The sequence below is a fragment of the Cervus canadensis genome, chromosome 27, assembly GCF_019320065.1.
Source record: "Cervus canadensis isolate Bull #8, Minnesota chromosome 27, ASM1932006v1, whole genome shotgun sequence".
Taxonomy (NCBI): Eukaryota; Metazoa; Chordata; class Mammalia; order Artiodactyla; family Cervidae; genus Cervus; species Cervus canadensis.
Genome location: NC_057412.1, coordinates 13,778,928 through 13,805,601, shown reverse-complemented (window position 1 = coordinate 13,805,601; position 26,674 = coordinate 13,778,928). Strand labels below are relative to the sequence as shown.

Below are 26,674 nucleotides of genomic sequence, written 5' to 3'. Positions count from 1 at the left end.
TGTCTGCAGCATACATAATAATGTAAGAGGTCATGATTCTATTAAATTGTCAATTAATTTTTAATGAAAATGTACAGATTAGACCTCTTTCAATCTGAATGTAAACTCAAAAAGAATAATCATTAGTGGAAACATTAATGTTATTACCTATAAAAATTTCTTCCGTAGTCATTGTTGAGTATGAAACTGTTCTGCTTTTGTTAGTATTTTAAAAGAATGCCAGTGATTATTTAAAATATAGAATAAGAATAATGAGAATCAACATCATAATTCAACAAAACTAATCCCCTACACATATTTCTTCTAATGCATTTTGCCATATTATGATGTTATCTAAGTTGTCACATTCCTAAATTTATGAGTAATTTCCTATCTTATATTGTGGTACCATTAAAAATAAAGAAATCATTAATATGTTTTTGCTACTTAAAAATTTCCTTTTACATTTTTTTTTTGGAAACGCACCTCAGAACATATCCCTGAATATAATGTGAGCATACTTTTAGGCCCTTTCTGTCTCTGCTTCTTTCAAACAGTATACACAGTGGTTTATTTTAACTTTAAAAATGAATTTCCTTTTTTCCCCTCTTATCTTTGTGTTTTTTTCTTTTGTGTGTATGTTCTTGAAATGCATATTGCTATATATTTTCTTTTTTATAATATATTAGCAGATATCTTTCATAATGATTGAGTAAAGGATTCATGTGACCCAGTGACATGAATCTATGATAGCTAGTTCATGTTTGAAATGCTGTAATATACCATTTCTCAGCAAACTTCTTTGCCTCCCACTTGTGATGAAATGGATCTAAAGGGGTTCTTTGGTTTGTTTGCTTGTTTTTTCTTAAATAAACTTCTAGTTTCTCAATAGCTAAAATATATTTTGACATCATTCCAAATTACACTTTATGATTTTTATTCCAATGCTTCTTTGAATCTGTATTACTTGCAATTGCCTGAGCAAAACTGGATTTCCCTCCACATATACTATTCAGTTTCTCAATTTTAGAAATTATTTAAAATGATCGTTATTTATTGTTAGCTCTAAACTGTTGCAGATTTTTAAAACTTAATAAGCTCTAGTACTTTTTTAAGATTCTCTTCAAGAAATACTTTTTATGATTCTACTATTTCCAACATAAATATGCCTAAAGAAAAGTGGCTATCATTTCTAAATGGCTATATTTCAGTGGTGAAAGGCAAAAGAGAAACTGACTGCAAAAACCATCTGTCTATGTTAAATGCAAGTGCAGTAAACTCTTATGAATTGCAAAGAAAGAAAGAAAAAGTAATTCACAGTAATTTCATATTTTAAGTGAAAGGAAATCTGTTCTAATTTGCATGTAGTGGAAAGACTTCTGTATGTTAAAATTCAAAACAAGAATATCTTGGACGGTTTCCATTGTGCCCATAAAAAGAACTCAAACTAAATTACAAATTTATATATAATTGCAATCTTAATGAATTTAAACTATGTCGAACAAAGTTTAGAAGGAACTAAGCTAAGAGGAAAATTGCGTGAAATAGCAGTGTTAAGTAAAATTCCTTGTCTGCTGGAAACTTCCTCACGTATGTCAGGATGAGACAGATTCATACAAAATTCCATACTCAGCTTTGTCTCTGCTCTAATGAGAAAGTTTTTATACAAATAAGTTTTTTTTAAATTTTTCTGTAAAATTAATGAGTTTTCTGTGTGGTTATAATTTTATGAATCACAGAAATAAAGATTATGAAGAAATGGAATTAATTTATACAGGAAAGATGTTTGTGGGGAGTTACTATTTCATGAATATTTTATAGGAATTTAATCCACAGGTGGATTCATAGATCCTAGAAACTTAAAAAAAATAGAACCCATTTCACTGCTCAAACATACAGTCTTCTGGATATGTTAGTATGCAGTGTAAATAAAGTCTTCACTGGAATATGGCTTACAAATTCTTATTAATTCAGTGAGCAATCCCTGTGGCCTAAGCATCATGATTATTTGGATAGTGAACTTAAACAATTGGGGCCTTCAGAAGACATCTAAATTTTGTTCCTCTAAACTTTTTGAAATCATGCCCCAAAATATTTAACTCTGTTAAAATTATCTGATTTTTATTAATAAAATGTATTATAATAAACAGTATTATTTCTTATTGTTTATAAATATACTGATAGTTTAAAGAGAGTATAGACCTTTACTTTTATAAACTAAATGGTTCAAGATTCTTTTGTTGGAAAGGTTCTAATGCCTTCTTTGATAGTACCATCCTCCTAGGGAGGATGAACACCATGGACTATCATTAGAAGTGATTTCAGAGACTGACACTGCTCTGCTTCTCAGCAATTTAATATCATCTGTGGACCATGGAGATAATGTTCTTATTTTGTCGTACTGTTGCTATCTCATGTCCTCCAGTTTCCTACATATTAAGATCTGATTAACATTTTGAACTAATGGTATTTTGCTTTGATTTTTGTCAATGTCATTTTTAAAAATCACTATTGCATATATCAGTGACATTAAAATAGGATGCTCACATTCTAAGATATGTAAAATATCAGTCATTAGAGTGCATAAAAGTAATCTGAAAAATAATTCCATTTCTACAATCAAATGATAAAAAATATAATTCAAATAATCATATTTAGTAAATGATGGGTAATACTATGTATACATATATGTATATGCAAATATGTATTATGTGTTTGTGTGTGCTTCTTGTGTCTTTTCTTCTTAATCTCATAACATTCCCTCAAACAAACACTTGGCACATCACAACCAGCCCACTTGTTGTGCCAAACACACATTCTACTTTCTTTGGTCATGCTTGAATTTCACTCTTTTTTTGTCCATCCTTCACATCCCAATATAAACTTGAACTTCTTTGTAAAAATTGATTTATCTTTAATTAGAAATATTTTATATTCTTTTGCATATCTTTAATAAGTATAGCTTATACCAGTCTCTGCCTGTCAGCTAATCACCTCATAATATAAATATTAAGACATGAGTCATCTTTCCATCTTGACCACACATTTGAGAACTTGTATACCATATTGTGTGAACCTATCAATATTCCATATCACCTGAGATGAATTAATACATCATGTAATTACTAAGTTTGCTTATACTGAATTAAAATTATGTTATTAACTATTTCCAAATATCTGCCAATGTGGCTCAGGTGGTAAAGAGCCTTCCTGCAATGTGGAAGACCCAGGTTTGACCCCCGGGTTAGGAAGATTCCCTGAAAAGGAAACAGCAACCCACTCCAATATTCTTGTTTGGAGAATTCCATGGACAAAGGGGCTTAGTGGGCTATTGCCCATGGGGTCACAAAAAGTCAGACACAACTGTGCGACTAACACTTTCACTTTTCATGAAGATGAATTATAATAAATAAAACCACTTAAGCAAGTTGGTTGTTTCATCTTGCTTTGCAGTTTCTAATGACTGCACAGGCTTTTCTGGCAACTAATGCTATGTACTTATCCGTCCTATAAAACCTAATTCTCTTTATATTAATAAACTTTCATGTCACCTACTAAGATTTTTTAAATATATATTATAGGATTTTAAAATATTAGATGTATTTAAAGTATAGACATAGTAGACTATTGAGAAAATGGAGGTAGTTGTTTACCTTCCTCTAAAAAGTGGTCTAGAAGTGAAGTCAAGTGAAAGTTGCTCGGTTATGTCCGACTCTTTGCGACCCCATGGACTATGCAATCCATGGAATTCTCCAGAGAGAATGCTGGAGTGGGTAGCCTTTCCCTTCTCCAGGGAATCTGCCCAACCCAGGGATCAAACCCAAGTCTCCTGCATTGCAGGCAGATATTTTACCAGCTGAGCTATCAGGGAAGCCTTAAAAAGTGGTCTTAATTATTCCTAATTTCCCCCCATATATGAAGATGCCTTCATATCACATATGAAAATGCCTCTTCATATCAAAAGGCATCATTAAACCACTGAATGACATGTGCTTCTGCTACTGGCTTACTTATCATTAGAGAAGGAAGAAAATCTCCTTAGTGATAGATCATGTCTGTGCATAATCTGGTGATTTTGCCATGTCAGTGGATAGCATATTTTTCACATGGCAGAAGAATGAATGTATTCCACAAAGCTGCTTCCATTTGGAATGTTTTGCCGAAGATGTTGATTTCTACAACTGATCCCTGTTGTGACACAGGAACACATGAAAAGAACTTTTTAAAATTGAAGTATAATTTATGTGCAACATTATATTTTACAGATATATAATCTAGTGATTCATGACATTTATAGTTATAACCCATTAATACATGTTATTAAATATTAGATATATTTAGCTAATATTGTGGAATGTGTTGTGTAATGTACTTCTATACAAAATATTTTATATTTCTTAATCACACATCCTTTTATTGTTCCTCCCCCTTCCTTCTCCCCACTGATAACCACTAGTTGTTCTTTATATCTGTGAGCCTGTGCCTCTTTTATTGTATTCACTAGTATGTTGTAATTTTTTTATTCCACTATAAGTGCTATCATGCAATATTTGCCTTTCTCTGTCTGATGTATCAGCATAATACCCTCCAAGCCCATCCATGTTGCTGTATATAGCAGGATTTCATTTTTTATGACTGAGTAGTATTTCATTGTGTATGTGTGTATGCACCACATCTTCTTCACCCATCCACCTATTGATGAACACTTATATTGCTTCCATATCTTGGCAATTGTAAATAATGCTGCTATAAATATTGAAGTGCATGTATCTTTTCTAATTATGGTTTTGGGTTTCTTTTGGCCATATTCCCAGGAGTGGATACTGAGTCATGTGGAATTCCTAGTTTTAGTTTTATGAGAAACCACCAGTAATCAAAACACTATGGTACTGGCACGAAAAGATATATAAATCAATGAAATAGGACTGAGACCTCAGAAATAAACCCACACATTTATGGTCAGTTAATCTATGACAAAGGAGGCAAAAACATTCAATGGAGAAAACACAATCTCTTCAATAAGTGGTTCTGGGAAAATTGGACAGCTACCTGTAAAAGAATGAAATTAGAACACTTCCTAACACCATACACAAAACTAAACTCAAAATGGATTAAAGACCTAAATGTTAGGCAACCACTATAAAACTCTTACAAGAAAACAGGCAGAACACTCTTTGACATAAATCACAGCAAGACCCTTTTGACCCATTTCCCAAAGTAATGAAAATATAAACAAAAATAAACAAATAAGACCTAATTAAACTTAAAAGCTTTATACAGCAAAGGAAACCACAAAGAAGATGAAAAGACAACCCTCAGAATGGGAGAAATATTTGCAAATGAAGTAATTGGCAAAGGATTAATCTCCAAAACATACAACAACCTCATGCAGCTTCATATAAAAAAAAAAAAAAAAAAAAACACCAACAGCAAGGAACCCAATCAAAAATGGGTGGAAGACCTAAACAGACATTTCTCCAAATAAAACATATAAATGGCCAACAAACACATGAAAGGATGCTCAGTATTTATCATTATTAGAGAAATGCAGAGCAAAACTACAATGAGGTATGGTCATACACTGGGCTGAATGGCCATCTTCAAAAAATCTACAAACAATACACATTGGTGAGGGTGTGGAACAAAGGGAATTCCCTTGCACTGTTGGTGGGAATGTAAATTGATACAGCTACTATGGAGAACATGATGGAGGTTCCTTTAAAAACTAAAAATACCACATGAGCCAGCAATCCTACTACTGAGCATATACCCTGAGCAAACCACAATTCAAAAAGAAATGTACACAATTCAAAAATAGCAAGCAATTGATTAGAAATGAAGGGCATATCTGAGTTCACTGTGGAGAAAAGCAAAGACTCTCTAGGAGAAATTTTGAATAATAATGAGTTTAAAATAATAGTATATAACTTCCTTGAATATGGAGGAAGAAAGAATTTAGAAAAACTAAAAGCTCTGGGGGAGACAAACTCCCCACGCTGCACCTGGTGAATTGATTCAGAGTCTTACTCACGTTCTGGGGGAATTTCTGGACTTTCTTATGGTTGGGTGTGTGCATCAATAAGAACATAAATGACAGAGCAAGATCAGTTCATTCCGCATTATTTGGAAATGTGGCTAGGAACCTTGGTATATAAGGTTATATGTATGGTATATAAAGTAAACTAAGTTAGTATTTAAAAATACATAAAAATGAAAGAGTTAGTTGCCCAAAATGTACAATAGGCAGAAGGAAATGTCTTTTTTTCCTACAGTGAGAAACTCAAGAACTCTTAATTATCAGATTTTCAATCTAACTTTATTCTGAATCTCTCATTGTTGCATCTTACTGTAATTATAATGTGTTCCTGTGAACTGTAGGAAAAATCACTGAGCTGTGTCCATCTTACAGTGCTGAGAATATGTGAAGATCATCAGAATGGATTTACGTTGTTCATTCTAATGAGAACCCAGAAATACATGCGTGCCTGTATGCTAAGTCGCCTCAGTTGTGTCCAGCTATTTGCAACCCTATGGACTGTAGCCCACCAGGCTCCTCTGTCCATGGGATTATCCAGGCAAGAATACTGGAGTGGGTTTTCTTGCCCTCCTCTAGGGAATTTTCCCGACCTAGGGATCGGACCCACATCTCTTTTAAGTCTTCTGAATTGGCAGGAGGGTTCTTTACCACTAGGTCCACATTGGGAAGCCCTAGAAACACATAACTGAGTTAAATATGCTGAGAAAAAAGTTTTGCCATCTAATAGCTTAAATTAAATCTTGGAAGAAAAGTATATGCAGAATTATCATTTTTCATAGTTTTTACTTTTATATGTAATTAATGTCTTTGAGTGAAAGTGAAAGTCACTCAGTCACATCCAACTCTTTGTGACCCCATGGACTATACAGTCCATGGAATTCTCCAGGCCAGAATACTGGAGTGGGTAGCCTTTCCTTTTTCCAGGGGATCTTCCCAACCCAGGGATTGAACCCAGGTCTCCCACATTGCAGGCAGATTCTTTACCAGCTGAGCCACAGGGGAAGCCCAAGAATACAGGAGTGGGTAGCCTATCCCTTCTCCAGCGGATCTTCCCAACCCAGGAATTGAACTGGGGTCTCCTGAATTGTAGGTGGATTTTTTACCAACTGAGTTATCAGGGGAGTCCCATGTCTTTGAGAGAGGATACATTTTCCTCACTTTTGAGTTTATAAGGGCTTTTTGGATTCCTTGGTTGCAGTGATTTTCTGTACTCTGGTTTTACAGTCTGAGATACAAGTGTGGGACAATGCAAAGCTGTAAGATAGAATCCACGCTTTGCTACTTCTTGAATGTTTGATCCTCTGAGCCCCCATTTATTTATCTGTGAAATGAAGGATGCAACAGATCTGGTCTTGTCTAGGTATTCAGTGACTTATCATCAAATAGAATTTGAGTGGTGGATTCTTTGAACAAACAAAACATTTTATTTGGAGAAGTAAAATGTTCTTTAAATGTTCAACAATGCAAGAATAAATTGAATAAATTAGGGATCGAGGATAACAACTGTGGATTTAGAAAGTGTCCTTTTTGGATCCTTTTTTAAGTGCGCTTTTATTGAGCATGTGTTTTAAAATGTCAATTCAAAAACTCTTTATTGACTTCTCATTATGTATTTGAAATATGTAGGCTCTGTGAGGGCAAGAGACAATGCATACAAAATGTGTGCTATGTGTTCTGCCCATAAGTTTCTTACAGTAAAAAGTTTCTCACAGTAAAACATTCAGAATCATAAGTACAAGACATAATTGATAACATAAAAATATTTATAAATATTCGGTTCAGTTCAGTCGCTCAGTCTTGTCCAACTCTTTGAGACCCCATGGACCGCAGCACACCAGGTTTCCCTGTTCATCAACAACTCCTGGAGCTTGCTCAAACTCATGTCCATTGAGTTGGTGATGCCATCTAACCATCTCATCCTCTGTTGTCCCCTTCTCCTCCTACCTTCAGTCTTTCCTAGGATCAGGGTCTTTTCCAGTTTGTCAGTTCTTCGCATGAGGTGGCCAAAATACTGGAGCTTCAGCTTCAGCATCAGTCCTTCCAGTGAATATTCATGACTGATTTCCTTTAGGATGGACTGGTTGGATCTCCTTGCAATCCAAAGGACTCTCAAGAGTCTTCTCCAAACCACAGTTCAAAAGCATCAATTCTTTGGCACTCAGCTTTCTTTATAGTCCAACTTTCACATCCATATTTGACCACTGGAAAAAACTTAACTTTGACTAGACAGACTTAATAACATTTATTAAGAGGTTAAATAGCTAAAATGAGGCTTAGCGTTTTTATAGCCATGGTGCAGAGAGGGACATTTAGTTACAAAAGCTTAACTTCAGCTCCTAATTCCTTCCCCACCCCCCAAAAAAAGGAGAAAAACAAAAAAGTTTATAACATAAAAAGTAATTTTGTTGGTATAGACATTTTGGGAAATTAGCATATTTGTGAGTGAAAAAATAATATTCTGATTACTTTTAGTCATTCAAGATACTTCTCATGGGTATTTTATAAAAATTTATTATTTTAGAAGAAAAATTTGGTAACTATTTATCTGTCATCATTTATGTACTAAGTGGATCCTAAAGAAAATCAGTCAAACTCCTTTAGATGAATAATTTCTATGTGATAAGAAGTATTATATTTTAAATGTAAAAAGTGTGAATAGTTTATGAAAATAATTTTGGTGAAACTATTCTATATTTAAAACAAGGTTTTAGCAAAGAGTATATTTCAAGGAGAAGCTATTTAATTCAAGACAATTGTTAAATTGTTTTATTGTTTTTATGAACTGTTTATGCTCACAGTGAAAAAGAACATAAAAAGCAGTAGAGGAAATAAAAAACTTACATAAATTCAGAAATGATGAGCTTTGGTTTTAAAATAGTGTCATCAATATATTGTTTTAGTTAAAGCCCAACACAAACAGTACATAATTATTTAATTTTTCTTTCTACTCTTCATCAAATAATATATTCAATTGAATTATTATTATAAATAATATTTCCCTAAATATTATTTATATTAATAGTATATATATTTATATCTGTGCATGCTCAATCATATCTAACTCTTTGCAACCCCATGGACTGTAGCCCACCAGACTCCTCTGTCCATGGAATTTCCCAGGCAAGAACACTGGAGTAGGTTGCCATTTCCTGCACCAGAGGGATCTTCCTGACCCAGGGATCAAACCCACATCTTTGTCTCTTGCATTGACAGATGGATTGTTTACCACTGTGTCACCATGGAAGCCCATAGCATGTATTTAAACAACTTATATATTATGATCTATAAAAATCTTTAAGGTAATTTTAAAAAGTGAAATCATATTATTTTGCAACTAATGGAATCTTTAAACACAATATAATTTGTGCAAAAATAAAATGTTTACTTTCAAGAGTAAATGAAAAAATAGTTGAACTGAGATGAGTATTTGCATAAACCACTTAAGAAAACTTGAAGCTGTTTTGCATTAATAATGAAATCATCCCCAAATATTATTTTTATGTATGTAAAGAATAACTGAGGTCAAAATTCTGCATTATGGAAATAAAAGTTAAAAAATTACTTTTATTTTTATTCAAACCTGTTGTAAGCTTCTGAAGAAAGGAGTAAGAGAATTTTCTCTCTCAAAAAAAAAAAAAAAAAGGCTATCTTGTATCATTTCTTGTTTTAACTGTTTAGACAACAAAAGTTGAATCTCAGGTGAGAAACTTTGGGGATTTCATTATTATTACAGATTTATATGAGGAGATTAAGAGCAGGTGAAATTTGGAATGATCAGTTCTTTCCTAGACAAGCTTTGTGATTGCTCATGGCTATCTGATGTTTTCCGAGTTTGTGATAACCTGAGTAGTTCAATGTTAGATGGATGCTATAGCAGTTCTTCACCAAGGGAGTCCTTATCTCTTAACATTGAATGACCCATGGAGGAAAAACCCATGGAGAGATCTGGGGTTTAAGAGAGTGAAGAGAATATGGCTAAATTTTCATCTCACTTTAGACCTTTGCTAAACCTAATTAGTTTGTAAATATTAATATGTAATTTATCTCACTCCGAGAGTTGTAAATATTCTGTAGCCTCTGCTTCTGTTGACAGCCAAAGGGAGGAACTGACAATCCATTTTCTGAACAAACAAAATATATTTTGTTCAATTTCTTTTAATAAAACTTGATTCCCTTCTTAAAGAGAGAATATGAATCAAATTTTTCTCTCTAGTAATATCATTGCCATACTTGTAAAAATAATGTTTAAAAAGTTCCTATTTTCCTTTCATTTATCAGTTAAAATGTCACTGTTTTTTTAATGTATCTCAATACATTATTGCCATGTATTTACTGTACTCTTTTCATTTATAGCCAGATAACAAAATGGCCGTTTATAAAACAGTTATATTTAAATTAATCAGAAAGATTACATTAGTGAGAGAAACAAGCGTTTTTATAGAACTTGCCCTTGTTGCCATGTCAAAGGAGAATTCATGGTTGTTTATAATTTTCAGAAGAATTGCATTATGGTTTCTAAATCAGCATGAATATAGCTATGAAAGACTTAAATGTTGGCCATTTGTCCTTAGAGAACTTTTAGTGGTTTGTAATCTAGACCTACTTTCACCTAATTTTTGAGTTTGAATTTTCAATAAATTATAGAGAAAGAACACATCCCACACCTTAGTTTGTGGTTCTGTTATTCTATTGTGTGGACACATTTGAGGAAAGAAAGTCTTTCATTAACTAACTTCATAATTTGAGGGGCTCTATTATAGAGTACACAGTCTTTGTATTTCAAGTGGTGGTTTGCTTTCAAGCCCTACCATGTGTATTCAGAAACCTTATGTTTGGTAATACGTCAGTAAATTATGGACAATTTAACATATATATCCTCTCATTTAAGAAAGGCAAGTCGAATTACAGACTCAGGCTTTGCCTCCCCTGAATCTTTACCTTTCCCTCTCTTTAAATGAACCTCAACTTATGGAGTTCTTTCAAGTTCACACAGTAATCTTTATGTTCACACAATGTTAATAAGCCTCATAATAAGGGTTATTGTACCAAAACCTTTAGAGTCAGAACTCAAAAACAGACTGACTTCTTGTATATAAACTTTGTAAAACTGGCTTTAATAGGTTTACTTCCATGTCGCTCCCCTATAATTTGCAAAGTCCTCTATAAAAGGCCTCCCCCTCCGCTTTACCTTTAGCCCAGTGTTGTAATAACTGCTCACCATCATTGTACGCTTGTTGCTTCTCTCCTCCACAAATTGCTCTGCTGTGAAATTCAGTTATTAGAAAAGAGTCTTAGCACAGAAAACAAAAATATTAATAAGAGAAACACGGATAAAATCAATTCTGAATTGATCGTCCTGTGATTCAAGAAATGAGTCTCCCCTTGGCAGAAGTAGAGAGGCACTCAAAATGCCTCACAATCTCTATGAAATATGAGAGGAAGAAGAATGCTGACAATCCAAGCCAGAAAGAGCTTTTACTCAAATTATTCAGATCTTTCAAGTAGAACGCAGAGCTACCTTTTTTTAATGTGTGTAGTTATGGGGTGGGTAGTGGGAGATGCGCTTCACGTATTTAATCCAAGTAATATCAACTTTTTCCTTAATTTGATATGCTCTGATTCTTTGATAGCACTATTGTTATTCATTTTTAATCTAAAAAGATGAATAGTCTGACCTCTAGGCTTCTGAAGAAATGAAGAATTTTATTTGGAATTAAAATTGTGTGATTTAAATTCTGTTGCTTTTCTTGTTTGTATGAAGACAAACAACTGAATATAAGCATTACCAGTTCCTCACAGCTGAGTTAGTCAATCTTGTGATTTTAAAACAATGGTAAAGGAATTCCCTGGTGGTCCAGTGGCATGCTTCCCCTGCAGGGGGTATGGGTTGGATTGCTGGCCAGGAAACTAAGATCCTCTTGCCATGAGTGCAGCCAAAAATAAAGAAAGAAAATGATGGTAAGCAGCTGCATCTTTGCATCATAGAATATGGAGAGCATATTACATACCAAAGTTGTCTGTAGCAGTAAAAGCATCTATGGCAAACTCCCCTATATTCTTGTGTAGTATCCTCTGTATGGAGATTATATGTGTAAATGTTTATAAGTATCACTATGACTGTAGCCCACCAGGCTCCTCTGTCCATGGTGTTCTCCAGGCAAGAATACAAGAGTGGGTAGCATCCCCTTAGCCAGGGGTCTTCCCCACCAGGGATCAAATCTGGGTCTCCTGCAATGCAGGCAGCTTCTTTACCATCTTAGCCACCTGGGAAGCCCAATCTACACCTACTTTCAATGAATTTTTTATACTTTTGTTTCCATAAAACTTAATAAAAGCATTTTGATTTAGAAGTTGAGAAAAACAACTCAGCCCTAAGACTTCGTTGAACCTCAGTCAGTGGAATCAGATCCAGAGCCATGGGACTGCTTTCATGCATCTAAAGCCTGCATCACTAAGTGTCTTATTACAAATGTTATTACAACCTGGCTAGTTCCTGCACTAGTCTCTCATACGTCTCCATGCTACAAACACAAACTTTTCTGTGACAGTACTGATTGTCCAAGGGCCTATGCATTTTTGTTACAACCCCTGAAAACTAAACTCACTTTTATAAAGCATTAATTTCTGCAGGTCTAGCTTACTTTGATTTTGAACGTGTTAGTTGCTCAGTCATGTCCGACTCTTTGCAGTCTCACAGATTGTAGACCACCAGACTCCTCTGTCATGGAATTCTCCAGGCAGAATACTGGAATGGGTCACCATTCCCTTCTCCAGGGTATCTTCCTCACCCAGGGATCGAACACGGGTCTCCTGTGTTGCAGGCAAATTCTTTTTCAACTGAGCCACCAGGGAAGTCCCACTTTGATTTTAAATTTGCTCTATTTTTAGCTTATCAAATGATAAATTATGATATATTCTTAACTTTTAAATTCCTTCTTATGCAGATCTTGAGCAGAAGCTTTCTCTCTTAGACTCAGTGGAATCCCAAGTTCTTAGCATTTCAGCTGCCTCTCTTAGCTTGAGTCCTTTTCCCTTTCAATTATCTCCTTGACCAGTTTCATCTCCCACTAACCATTTCTCTAGTAAATGAATTCTTTTTCTCGGGCTGATATTTCTCTGAATCCAGCTCACCAGCCAACTGTGTTTGGGTTTCCTAAAAAACCTGTCGGAAGTAACTGAATTCAAGTCTGACTTTGCGATTTATCCTTGCAGCTTCTAATCAGTTGGATTTCCCTGCTAATCAGTTTTTTCTCAGTTGGTCTCCTTTAACTTTGACACCGTGTGTTTTCATCCGAGGTTTTCACAAGGCTATGCGCTCTCTAAAGCAAGTGCAGTTTTCTCACCCAGTAGAGAAAATGAGAAATAAAAATGGAAATTTCATTATGGAAAATGTATTCTTGCGAGTGATTTTGAAGTATCTATACTGGATTAATATCTGTCTGGTTGATATCTGAACCATATTTTTGCCATTAACATTTATCTGTAATATATGGTAATATTGGAGGAAAAAAGGGAACACAAAGAAGTATCAAATTCTTTAAGTATATTCATTCAACATAAAATGAAAAATGTCATTTAGTGAATATACATTATAATGTAATTATCAGAAACAGGTTAATACATTACATCGGAATTTTATTCAGTTTGTCTTCAGTCATTGTTCATGTTAATTAATAGTCTTACAGATATGTGCCTGATTACTTATGATTTGATCTTTTATGATTGATTATATTTTCTATTATGAATTGATCATTTGACTTTGAGGTTTCCCCAGTGGCATAGATGTAAAGAATCCACCTGCAATGCAGGAGACACAGAAGATGCAGGTTCAAGCCCTGAGTTGGGAGGAGGAAATAGCAAACTACTCCTGTATTCTTGCCAGGAAAATCCCATGGAAAAATCCCATTGACAGAGGAGGCTGGCAGGCTACAGTCCATGGGGTCACAACGAGTCAGACACGACTAAGCGAGTGAGCACATTTGAGTGCACATTTGACTTTAAGTTATGTAAACCAGACATAACTTGCTTTTGATTGTTCATCAACGCATTGCCATGTCTACTTTTTAACTTTTACTCTGTTCAGCAAAAGCAGTAAGGATAAGGGCAACTTTGGAATTTTATTAGTTCCACCAAGGTATTTGTAAAGATGCAAAATTTTTAAATCTGCAAATGTATTTAAAACCTTCGTGCAAATTAAAAGGACTGTTATGACCCAGGGAATATTTCTAATAAAATTTTGTATGCCTGTACTTTTTCAGATTCTTATTTCTCCTTTGTGTTGTGTTGTATCCCGAGCTGGTATGGTAAATACTCAAGAAGAAATTCAGAGAGAAATATGAGAGATGACAGGCTTCAAACTAGCATTAAAATAATTTGATTTGATTTGCGATTATCAAGCAGATGATCCACTTTTACAACCATCGGCTGAGTGGCACTTCTTTGACATGACTCAAACACCTTATACTGGAGATCAGACTTCTAAATATTGAATTCCATATCTCCACTGAATTCTATAGCACTCATCTATTTATTGATTGATTGATATTGAATATTTTATTGTGGTTTATGTATGAGGTTGGAGCAAGTCAGTCTGAGGTTCAAAGAGAATATTAGTTTCAATGACATTTTCACAAGTAATATTTACAATGCAGGACTATGAATGATGCAGCATCCCTCTCTTCTGTGGATTTCTGGTACAACATGAGGTTTGCTGGGAGTGGGTGTATTATGATTTGAAACATCCTAACATGGAAGTACAAGATATAGATCATTAAATACACAGCTTTCATTAGAGTAGACAAAATATTTGGGATGCATTCAGTAAAGATGTTTTATTTAAATCCTTTTTATTCCTGAATATTGAAAAAATGAAAGAAAAATATTTTATTTTCTACTTTGTGAATGTAAGTATCATGAAAGGAACTATTAACTTTCTTCTTTGAAAGTTACTGCATCTGGGTAAAAGGTTAAAATAAAGATGAAGAAGACAAGGGCCCACAGATCATTTTCCACTTATGTATAGCTATTACACTTCTTAGATATTTCATGGAAAGATTAATTCAGTGATACTGTTCCATTAAACTTTATAATAGTTTGATTTGTTTTACTTATTAAAATGTATTAATCATAGGCATTTTTTTTTTCTTTTAGCAATGGTTGTTTTAAGCAACCTGGAACCAAATACAACTTATGAAATCAGGGTTGCAGCTGTAAATGGAAAAGGACAAGGAGACTATAGTAAAATAGAAAATTTCCAAACATTACCAGTCCGTAAGTAATTTGTGTTTTGCTCTCTGTTGTCATTCTCTTCCTTGCAAACTTAAATGGGATACTAAAATGCAGGGAGACATTTCAACACTTTGAGAAAGTGAATTATGTCTTTGTGGAAGTGGTTGCTGATGATGGTGGCATCTCAGACTTACAAAAAATAACTTTGTTCTGAATCAAGGGGGGAAAAGTGCACTGCAATATGTAGAGTAAATTTGTTCCAATCAGGAAAGTGTCTTACTTTGTCAGTCTGATTAATTAGACTGTAGTGCTCAGACTGTATTCAAAGAGAGAGTAGAAAAGTATCTGTGCAAGAAATTTAACAGTCTAGATTTTGCTGAAGCATGGCCATTGCCTGTATTCCATGGATTCCATACACCCTAAGTGTGAGAAAAAGGCACCACTAAATTAATTCATTGCAATGGTGACTGCAAAAGAATAACTGCTGAAGCCTCCTTCTCATTACTATCCTGTTTTTGAGTGTTTAACTGCATTTACATAAAGTTAGATAATTTTAAAATAATATAGATTTCCTTTATGTTGAATAAACTATTAAAAGATATGAGAAAATTGAGTGTGACAGAGCAAACACCATTATATAATCTATGCATCAGTTCAGTTCAGTTGCTCAGTTGTGTTCGACTCTTTGCGACCCCTGGGACTGCTGTATGTGAAGCTTCCCTGTCCATCACCAACTTCAGGAGCTTAATCAAGCTTGTGTTCATAGAGGCGGTGATGCCATCCAACCATCTCATCCTCTGTCATCCCCTTCTTAACCTGCCTTCAATCTTTCCCAGCCTCATGATCTTTACCAGTGAGTCAGTTCTTCACATCAGGTGGCCAAAGTATTGGAGTTTCAGCTTCAGCATCAGTCCTTCCAATGAACATTCAGGACTGATTTCCTTTAGGATGGACTGGTTGGATCTCCTTGCAGCCCAAGGAACTCTCAAGAGTCTTTTCCAACATCACAGTTCAAAAGCATCAATTCTTCTCACATCCATACATGACTACTAGAAAAAAATCATGGCTTTGACTAGATGGACCTTTGCTGGCAAAGTAATGTCTCTGCTTTTTAAAATGCTATCTAGGTTGGTCATAGTTTTTCTTCCAAGGAACAAGTGTCTTTTAACTTCTTGGCTGCAATCACTATCTGCAGTGATTTTGGAGCCCCCCAAATAAGGTCTCTCACTGTTTTCATTGTTTCCCCATGAAGTGATGGGACCAGATGCCATGACCTTAGTTTTCTGAATGTTGAGTTTTAAGCCAACTTTTTCACTCTCCTTTTTCACTTTCACCAAGAGGCTCTTTAGTTCTTCGCTTTCTGGCGTAAGGCTGGTGTCATCTGCATATCTGAGGTTATTGATATTTCTCCCAGCAATCTTGATTCCAGCTTGTGCTCCATCCAGTCCAGCGTTTCTCATGATGTACTCTGCATATAAGTTAAATAATCAGGGTGACAATATACAGTCTAGACATACTCCTTTCTCAATTTAGAACCAGTCTGTTGTTCCATGTCCAGTTCTAACTCTTGCTTCTTGACCTCTATAGAGATTTCAAAGGAGGCAGGTCAGGTAGTCTGGTATTCCCATCTCTTTAAGAATTTTCCACAGTTAGTTGTGATACACATGGTCAAAGGACTTGGTGTAGTTAATAAAGCATAAGTAGATGTTTTTCTGGAAATCTCTCACTTTTTCGATGATCCAGCGGATGTTGGCAATTTGATCTCTGGTTCCTCTGCCTTTTCTAAATCCAGCTTGAACATCAGGAAGTTCCCGGTTCACTTACTGTTGAAGCCTGGCTTGGAGAATTTGAGCATTACTTTGCTAGTGTGTGAGATGAGTGCAATTTTGCGGTAGTTTGAACATTCTTTGGTATTGCCTTTCTTTGGGATTGGAATGAAAACAGACCTTTCTGGTCCTATGGCCACTGCTGAGTTTTCCAAATTTGCTGGCACATTGAGTCCAGCGCTTTCACAGCATCATCTTTTAGGATTTGGAATGGCTCAGTTGGAACTTCATCACCTCCACTAGCTTTGTTTGAATTCATGTCTCCCAAGGCCTACTTGACTTCACATTCCATGATGTCTGGCTCTAATTGAGTGATCACACCATCATGGTTATCTGTGTCGTGAAGATCTTTTTTGTATAGTCCTTCTGTGTATTCTTGCCCCCTCTTCTTTATATCTCCTGCTTCTGTTAGGTCTATACCATTTCTGTTGTTTATTATGCCCATTTTTGCATGAAAAGTTCCCTTGGTATCTCTAATTTTCTTGAAGAGATCTCTAGTCTTTCCCATTCTATTGTTTTCCTCTATTTCTTGCACTGATCAGTGAAGAAAGCTTTCTTATCTCTCCTTGCTATTCTTTGGAACTCTGCATTCAAATGGGTATATCTTTCCTTTTCTCCTTTGCCTTTTGCTTCTCTTCTTTTCTCAGCTATTTGTAAGGCCTCCTCAACAACCATTTTGCCTTTTTGCATTTCTTTTTCTTGGGGGTGGTCTTGATCCCTGTCTCCTGTACAGTGTCATGAACCTCCATCCATAGTTCCTCAGGCACTCTGTCTATCAGATCTAATCACTTGTATTTATTTGTCACTTCTACTGTATGATCATAAGGGGTTTGATTTAGGTCATACCTGAATGATCTAGTGGTTTTCCCTACTTTCTTCAATTCAAGTCTGAATTTGGCAATAAGGAGTTCATGATCTGAGCCACAGTCAGCTCCTGGTCTTGTTTTTGCAGACTATATAGAACTTCTCCATCTTTGGCTGCAAAGAATATAACCAATCTGATTTTGGTGTTGACCATCAGGTGATGTCCATGTGCAGAGTCTTCTCTTGTGTTATTGCAAGAGAGTGTTTGGTATGACAATCTATGAAATGCTCTGCCTATTATATACTTATGTTAGGGCAGTCAAATTGACTGTAATAATTGTCTTAATTTATGACCAAGTCTTCTTTGTTGGTTATCATAAAATGTCAGATATGTTGTCTATTCTCCACTCCTGATGCCAGAGTCTTTTTCAGTGTCTCTTTTTCACCAGGACCACTGCAAACGGATGTTGATTGAAAATCCCACCTCCTGACTAAAATGACCCTAGAATGACTTAACCTCATTTAAATAGAGAGCTATCCTTTCTCTATTTATAATCCTCAGCAACCCAACTCTTCATATTTAGTCTTTCTCATATTCTCTTGTTGAATACTTTTAAGATGTTATTGTACATTTTTTTACAGTTTAAATTTATATACAGAAAACATAGTGTGTTAACAGCATATAAATCATCTCATGTCATAATATATTCAGACTAATGCTAATACTCTTCCACTTCTGTGGATCTCTGTTCATATTAAACATATTATGTTTATCATAAGACCGTCTTCATGTGAAGAATAACACCAAAGTTAGTATTTTCATGAAGTGAGAATTTAAAAAAAATGTTGAAACCCAAGTATAGTTTGGATACTATAAATTTCTTTATTCAAATTTATATCTAGCTTTAAAAAGTCCATTAAAGGAGATGACAAATTGCTAATCTATTATGTTTCCTGGTAGGTATATATTTTAGATAGCTTGATGACTTAATATATTTATATTAATACATATTTACAAATGTTTGCAAAATAAATTTATACTAGAAAAACAAATGATAGCATGCTATCAACACAAGAAATAAAGCCTAAGGCTTGTATAATGTAGTAAGTTCTATTTTTAGAGCATTTGCCCATCAGTATAAACAATATATATGATTCTGAGATTTCACAATTTTGGCATGATACTTCTAGATTTGTGAATGTTGCTGTTTCTTGGATGGATAAATAGAGGACCAAAGATTATATCACAACAAAGGACAAATAGAAAATGGTAAAAACAGGATGATGTTATACATTTTGTTATATGACTGTATTTTTTTAATTAAAATGCAGTATCTCTACATCTATGAAGTGTGTGCAAGTATCAAGAATGTTCTATTGCTTATTAGGTGAACCGAGTCCTCCGTCCATACATGGACAGCCAAGCAGTGGGAAGAGCTTTAAGCTGAGTATCACCAAACAGGATGATGGTGGAGCCCCTATTTTAGAATACATTGTGAAATATAGAAGTGTAAGTACCCTGTTTATTATCATTTTGCACAGTGTTTTCAACTTGCATTAAATTTGCATTAATGCATAGATACATCAGAAGTAAATGCATATTAAATACATTGTTGTTAAACAATATAAACAGTTCTCATAGGAATTCAAATGCTAATTTTCCATTGCTGAAATTCATCATTATGTATTATAGAATGTTTGCTTGTTTTCGTAAAACCTAAGCATAGATAATCAAAATAACATGGTGTTCATGTTGTGATTTCTAAATCACATGTTGTTCATTTCTTGCCATGGTATTCATCTTGTGATTTCTAAACTTAGCGACTTTTCAGAAATGAAATATCATTTTTCCCTTTCTTTCTGAGAAGTTTAGCAGAATATTTCACCTTCCATTCTCCTTGATTTTAGTAACTTCAAACTAAGCTATCTTTTCAATTGTAGTTACTTTAGGTAGGATTAAGAAATCATACCTCAAAATTACTTCATAATTAATTTTTATGAATTATTAAATTTTTATTGACTCAAAGTACATTACTATTTAAATGGATTGTAAAAAATAAATCACTCTAATCAACACTTAACAAATAATGGCCACATTTAACTTGAGAAAGAGAGAATAGATTTCTTCAAGTTTAATTAGCACTAACTAGTATGGGATTTTGGACAATTCAAAGCTGCTGTGGTACTTGTCATCTGTATAGGGAATGAAGGATCTCTTGTTTTACAGTGATGGAAAAGTCACCTGATAGACTCTACCTTCATCTGAAAAATAACACCAAAGTTCGCTAGAGGTGATTTCTCTTAGCAGCTTTACCATAAAAACTATTGAGTATTTAGTGTGGAATATGTTAAAAGGTGGAACACAATTTTATATTAAATTCTGTGGAGTTTATTTACTAATGGTTATTATTATCCCTGGCTCAGTGGTAAAGAATCTACCTAAGGCAGGAGATGCAGATTCAATCCCTGGGTCGGGAAATTCCCCTGGAGAAGGAAATGGCAACCCACTCCAGTATTCTTGCCTGGAGAATCCCATGGACAGAGGAGCCTGGTGGACTACAGTTCATGGGGTCACAAAAAGTTGGACATGACTTAGTGACTAAACAGCAACATGATTATCCCCATAATAGCATATCAATTCTATTCATTTTTTCCTTTTCACCCTTTCAAAATTCACTTTAGTGTGTTTAATAAGTTCCCTTAAGCCTATTTCCTTTTCAAATGCATGTGCTACTATTTAATCCATATATGTCTTTTTATACTTATATCACCTACTCATTTATTGTAATTTTTGAAGTGTAACACCAAATTTAAAAGTTTATCTAGCTTCCAGTTGTCATGATGACATTTTTGTATTTGCTTTTTGGTGTCAGTGTAATGGTGCCCTTACAAACCTGGTTGAAAATTATCCCCCCTTTTTCACTACATCAGGCATACTTTGGAAATTTAGGTGATTGTATTATTTTTAATTTAATTTTTCTACCTTCTGTCTTACTAATGTTTATGATTAGCCCCATAATGTCTCAATTTCATGCTTATGTTTACTGAACTTATTACTACTTTCCAAGTGCATTATATTTTAGAAAACAGTACAATTGCTCCTTAATAGTAGGTAGATGAATTTTTAACTGTTTTCCCACAAATCCACAATTTTCTAAGTTATAATAGTGTTACTTAAACATCTAAATTTTGAAGGGTAGGAAAACAGGGAGTTTAATCTTGAGTGGCTTATGTCAATATTTAATTTTAGACCTCAGTTCAACCTTTTAAATTTCTGATTGATATCCCCTTCCTAGGACCTCTCTCTGTTACAGATTTCATGCTGGGGATGATGAACAGCTATGTGTCTCTTAGGGCCAATCTGCTATGGAGGCTCCATGCCCCCATTCCAAAACAACTCTGAGTGGCTCACTTGTTTCTCTCTGATTCTGATGGCGTCTTAGTAGTTAAGCCCAGTTTTTTGGTTATTCTTACTTGGCCATCTGGAAACTCTTTGAAAGTGAAACAGTCTCTCTGTAAGGGTCACAGGCTTAAAAGAAATTAGTGGAATTAAACTGAGAGAAAAGAACTTGAATGCAGATTGTGGCCTACCATTGTACCCAGAAGAATTTATGAGGCAAAATACAAATGGATGCTAAGAACTTCAGTATAACCTCAGTAAACCCCAGTAAACTTTCAGATAAACCTCAGTAAAATCCCAAGGTGAACTCAGAAATTCAGTAAGTTGTAAAAATATGTTTAAAGTACTCTGTGTATGTATAATTTCTACCTAAAACTAAAAGCTATGCTTGGCTGTCTAAAGAGTTGATATTCGAAAAACCACAAATGTTTTATTGAGTTTAACCAGAATCATTAATTCCGATTGATGATAGCAAATGTGATTTCAGATTATATCTTTTCTTCATCTATTAGTGGTTTTTTATTACTTAGCATATATATTTTAGGAATGCTGTGATTTTGTTCAGCTATACAGTCAAACATGCAAATTGCTTCTCCCTGTGTTCGCTCATCCTTCGCATGCTGGCTTTTGTCTTCATGTAGATTATATTGTATACTGAGGTGTTGCCCACACATCTCCATTTAGAACATGAAGACAGCAAAAGGAAGAAAAGGCTCAACAAATCTGTTTAAGATGAATTTGTTTTTCCAGCAAACTCTACACAGTTTTCAAAAGCTCCATCAAGCAGAATTAGAATTATGTCTCATTAGAGAGAATATGGCTCATGACCATCACTAAATGAAAAGTATAATATATGGGAGGTGGGTCAGCTCAACATTGGCATCTTCAGCATACCGTTAATTACCTTTGTCATTATAAAGTCTGTATTAATCTGCTAGGTATATCATAACATAATGATACAGACCAAGAGGCCTTAGCAACACAGATGTGTTTTCTCACAGTTATGGAGTCTGAAATTCCAAGATCAAGGTGTCAGCAGATTTGTTTCTCCTTAGGCCTATCTCCTTGGCTTGTAGACAGCTCCCTTCTTGTGTTTTCACATGGCCCTTTTTTCTGCGCGCACACATCTCTCGTGTTTCTTCCTCTTTTTATGAAAATATAAGTCCTTTTGGATTAGGACTCCATTCTAAGGACCTCATGTAAGATTAATTACCTGTTTAAAAGCTACATCTCCTAATAGAATTGCATTGGAGGTTAGAACTTTAACATATTAATATGAGGGGGTACACATAATTTAGGCTATAGCAATGCTGTCTGTCATGAATCCTATATATCTAAAAAGACACACTATTGGCACTTTGGGTGCGTGACAGTGGGCCATCCAGAACTCAACCACCCATCACAGTATGTGTAGCATCTCCCAGCCCCACTTACTCTATTGCAAATAGTTGAAACCAAAAATGTTCATTACTGTATCTGTTTAGAGCCAATAAGATTCACAAAATGGACATAGACATTCAAAGGGAAATATATGTATATGTTTGAAAACATAAATTGCCACAAAAAATGCTGCCAAAATGTATTGTCCTTTCCTTAATGAAGATTAGAATTAGTTTTGTGAGAAGTAATGTGGGAAACATACATGGACACAAATAACTATAGTATTAAGTATAATAAGACTAGAAAATTTTTAGAGATTCAAATTTACAGCGGTCGTCAGGGTATTTTACCTGTACACATAGTTGATGTGACTTAGATTAAGATTTGAACAAGCACAGGTTTGTTTATTTTTTTTCTGTCAGTAAATCTCTAGCTTCCATTATTTTACATTTTTTCCCCACCTAACCTCCAACCAACCTAGTATTAGCAATGCCCTGCTTTTGCCTATTTACTCAATATGTAAGTTTACTTTGACAATAAAAGAACATTTTAGTTCTTCCTCAATTCTATCTCATTTCTCATAATGATACCTTTCATCACCATATACTTACTTTTAATTTTCACTATCCAACTGTTTATTACTACCAAAATTCATAGATCTCTTTTTTTCTTTTTTTTTTCCTTTTATTTTTATTAGTTGGAGGCTAATTACTTTGCAGTATTGTAGTGGTTTTTGCCATACATTGACATGAATCAGCCATGGATTTACATGTATTCCCCATCCCGATCCCCCCTTCATAGACCTCTTTTTAAAGATCAAAAAAAAAAGAAAGTGAAAAAAAAAAAAATTGAAATGATTGTTAACATAATTTTAACAAAGCAGTAATTGACTAGTAATCGATTACCTGGCTACTACACTAAAGCCTACTGGTATTTTAGCAGATAACACTGCTTTATTAAGGAAATTGGGCTTCTATGGAAAGATTTGTAACAGTAATTCCTCACACCCTTTGTATTACAAGGAAGGTATTGCTAATTTTTTTTTTTTTTTTTGGTATTGCTAGTTTTTAAACCAAAAAAAAAAAAAAAGAAAAATATATAATAATATATAAAATGACATTTTTGACAGTTTTAAATGGACAAGCTGAAACTTAAAGAATTTGAATTACCTAGTCATGAGTGTCAATGGGGAACAAAACATGAATCTATAGTCAGAAACAATTTTGCAACAGTAAGGGCTGAATTTAAATATGCCTGCGGAGATTATATTGACTCCTCAACAACTCTTCTATCTTAACTCAGCCTGCCTATCTACTTTGCCTCCAAAAACAGCCATTCTGATTCACTTCATCTTTACCAAATCATTTAGTGGTTTGCCTTGTATGGGTTTTCCAGGTGACGCAGAGGTAAAGAATCTGCCTGCCAGTGAAGGAAACCTGAGAGATGTAAAGTTTTGATCCCTGGGTTGAGAAGATCCCCTGGAGAAGGAAATGGCAATCCACTCCAGTATTCTTGCCTGGAGAATTCCATGGACAGAGGAGCCTGGCACACTACAGCCCGTGGAGTTGCAAAGAGTCAGACAGGACTGAGTAGTGACTGACCACGCCCACATGCCTTGTACTCCAAAACACTAAGATAATCTCTGTATCCCTATGTTTTTCTTTCCTTCCCTTTACCACCTCCTCCATCCTGCATACCTCATACTCTGCAGGGTCAATTGCAAATTCCAAAATTCAGTATAAAGTTATATTCATGTGGTTAAACAATATCCCATCTTTGGAAGAAATAATTTTCTCCACATTTTCTTTTTCAATAGGTCACTTTTCATGTTAAAAACTTACATGTTCAAAATTAGGTCGCTAAATGTGTAGCAGTATTTGCCTTGACATTTGCACTTGTATTGAAATAATAACTATTTCAAAAATAGCTTAATTATCTCTTTTCTTTGTATGATTCCAAGCCATTTCATCTATTAATATTAGTTCCTCAAAATGAATGAATTCCACAATGGAGTAAAGAGCAGTTGAACAACTTGAAATTTTATTTAGGTATATGCAGTGGATTTTTTAATTGGACAGCCTGTAGGGAAATTAAATAGGTAAATTCAGAAAGTAAGGAACATGCTTATGATTTTTACTTGATTGCTTCTTTGACCCTATCTTTCAACTCTTCTGTGCACAGGACTATATGTTTTATAATCTAGGAACAACAAAATGCATATAGTACATACCTTATGTGAGTGTTGACTTATAGCAGATATCATATCTGAGTATTTACACCTGCCTTTCACTGGAACAGGAAGACCAATAATATTGTAATATAGAGAATGTTTAACTTCCTATAGATAATGAATCAAGAAACATATTATTGTATATTGTCTTCTAGTAGATAGAGGGGGCTTCCCTGGTGGTTCAGATGGTAAAGAATCTGCCTGCAATGCAGGAGAACCTTGGTTGGGTTCGATCCCTGGGTTGGGATGATCTCCTGGAGAAAGTTGTGGCTACTCACCACATAACTTTGTTCAGTGGCCTATTAAGAAGACAGAATTTATGAGAACAGAACTAGGGTAATAAAAACAGATAGATGTCTCCATAGACCCTTTGTGAAAATTAACATCTCTAATAAGTCAGTGAGATTAAACAATATATTTGGAAAATAAAGACAAACATTAACGTCATGATGTGTATAGAAAAATTAAAGCAGTCATTTCACATACAGAATATTTTTACCTACTTCATATCGTAGTGTCAATAAAACTCTACATAATTTACTGTGTTTTTATATGCTTTCATCAGTTTTTCACTTTTCTAACTGGATGATAGGTATCAGATCCTAACTATCACTTAATTGTGGTAAATTAAAAAAATTGCCTGAGCTAAGAAGGGCTATATAAAATAATGTAACATCAATTTTGAGGAATATAGGGGCTAACGACACTGCTCTAGCATATGTTTCTAGGTCATAATTGACCTTCTTAAGCTTGACTAAGTATCTCAATGGCCATAGGGGAAAAAAGGTAATTTTGAAAAAAAGTATTAAAATTATAAATAAGTAGAACTGAGATTTTACTGTTGAGAGAAGTTATTTTGTAATCAATTGTAAATAATTTGCTAATAACTAATTTTTAGATTTAGTTATATTTAGGTGTGTATATTTACATTTATTTAAAGCCATCCAGTTACGTTTTGAAATATTTTCAACCATTGAATAGCTATGGACATTAAAGAGTCCTAAACTTTTTTGGGTGCTTTTTTCTTTGCTGCTAGTGAAAATAATTGTTTGTAATCACCCTCGGACTTCCCTGGTGGCTAGGACAGTAAAGCCTCTGTCTAGAATGAGGGAGACCTGGGTTCGATCCCTGGGTTGGGAAGATTCCCAAGAGAAGGAAATGGCAACCAACTCCAGTACTCTTGCCTAGAAAATCCCATGGACGGAGGAGCTTGGTGCAGGCTGCTGTCCATGGGGCTGCAAAGAGTTGGACATGACTGAGCGACTTTACTTTCACTTTTCACTTGTATTGATAGCATCAAATGGACTAATTGTTTGAATGAATAAGTACATTGATGACTTGATGAATAAGTTGGTCTATGTTGTGCTATTATAAATGATCCTATATCTAGATTAATAAATACAAGAAATACTAAATATAAGGGTAAAAAACTTTCACTGTGTGAATTTTCACAGAACGTGAGAACACAGAAGGTGATGAGTAGGAAAAATTAGAACTTATTTTTCCCTCAAGGTGTACCTGGATGATGGAGAATAGAAATACATGGAGTCCAATTTACAAAAATTCACCAAGCTTCAGTACCTGAAAGAAAGGCAGTTTAAATCAGCTATAATAATACTTAAAAGGGGGTTAGAACCTAAAACTCTCCTAAAAATTTCCAAACCTTGCATCTTTCCCAGTCATGGTGGAATGTGTGTGTGTGTGTGTGTGTCTATAAATTATCCAGATTGCTAAATCACCTCTCATATTCAGAGTACCACGCAGAGCTTCAGAGAATTATGAGCCTTCTT

The 26,674-nt window shown here is 34.6% G+C and overlaps 1 protein-coding gene across 2 annotated transcripts in view; it reads left to right on the top strand.

Annotated features, from left to right (window-relative positions):
• The window catches only part of NCAM2 (neural cell adhesion molecule 2), a 523,627-nt gene that overhangs the window by 449,336 nt on the left and 47,617 nt on the right, over window positions 1-26,674 (top strand). For both annotated transcript variants that reach the window (XM_043448692.1, XM_043448693.1), the window contains exons 13-14: window positions 15,167-15,286; window positions 19,263-19,384. In XM_043448692.1, the coding sequence (XP_043304627.1) occupies window positions 15,167-15,286; window positions 19,263-19,384 (242 nt within the window). The remainder of the gene's footprint in view (window positions 1-15,166; window positions 15,287-19,262; window positions 19,385-26,674) is intronic.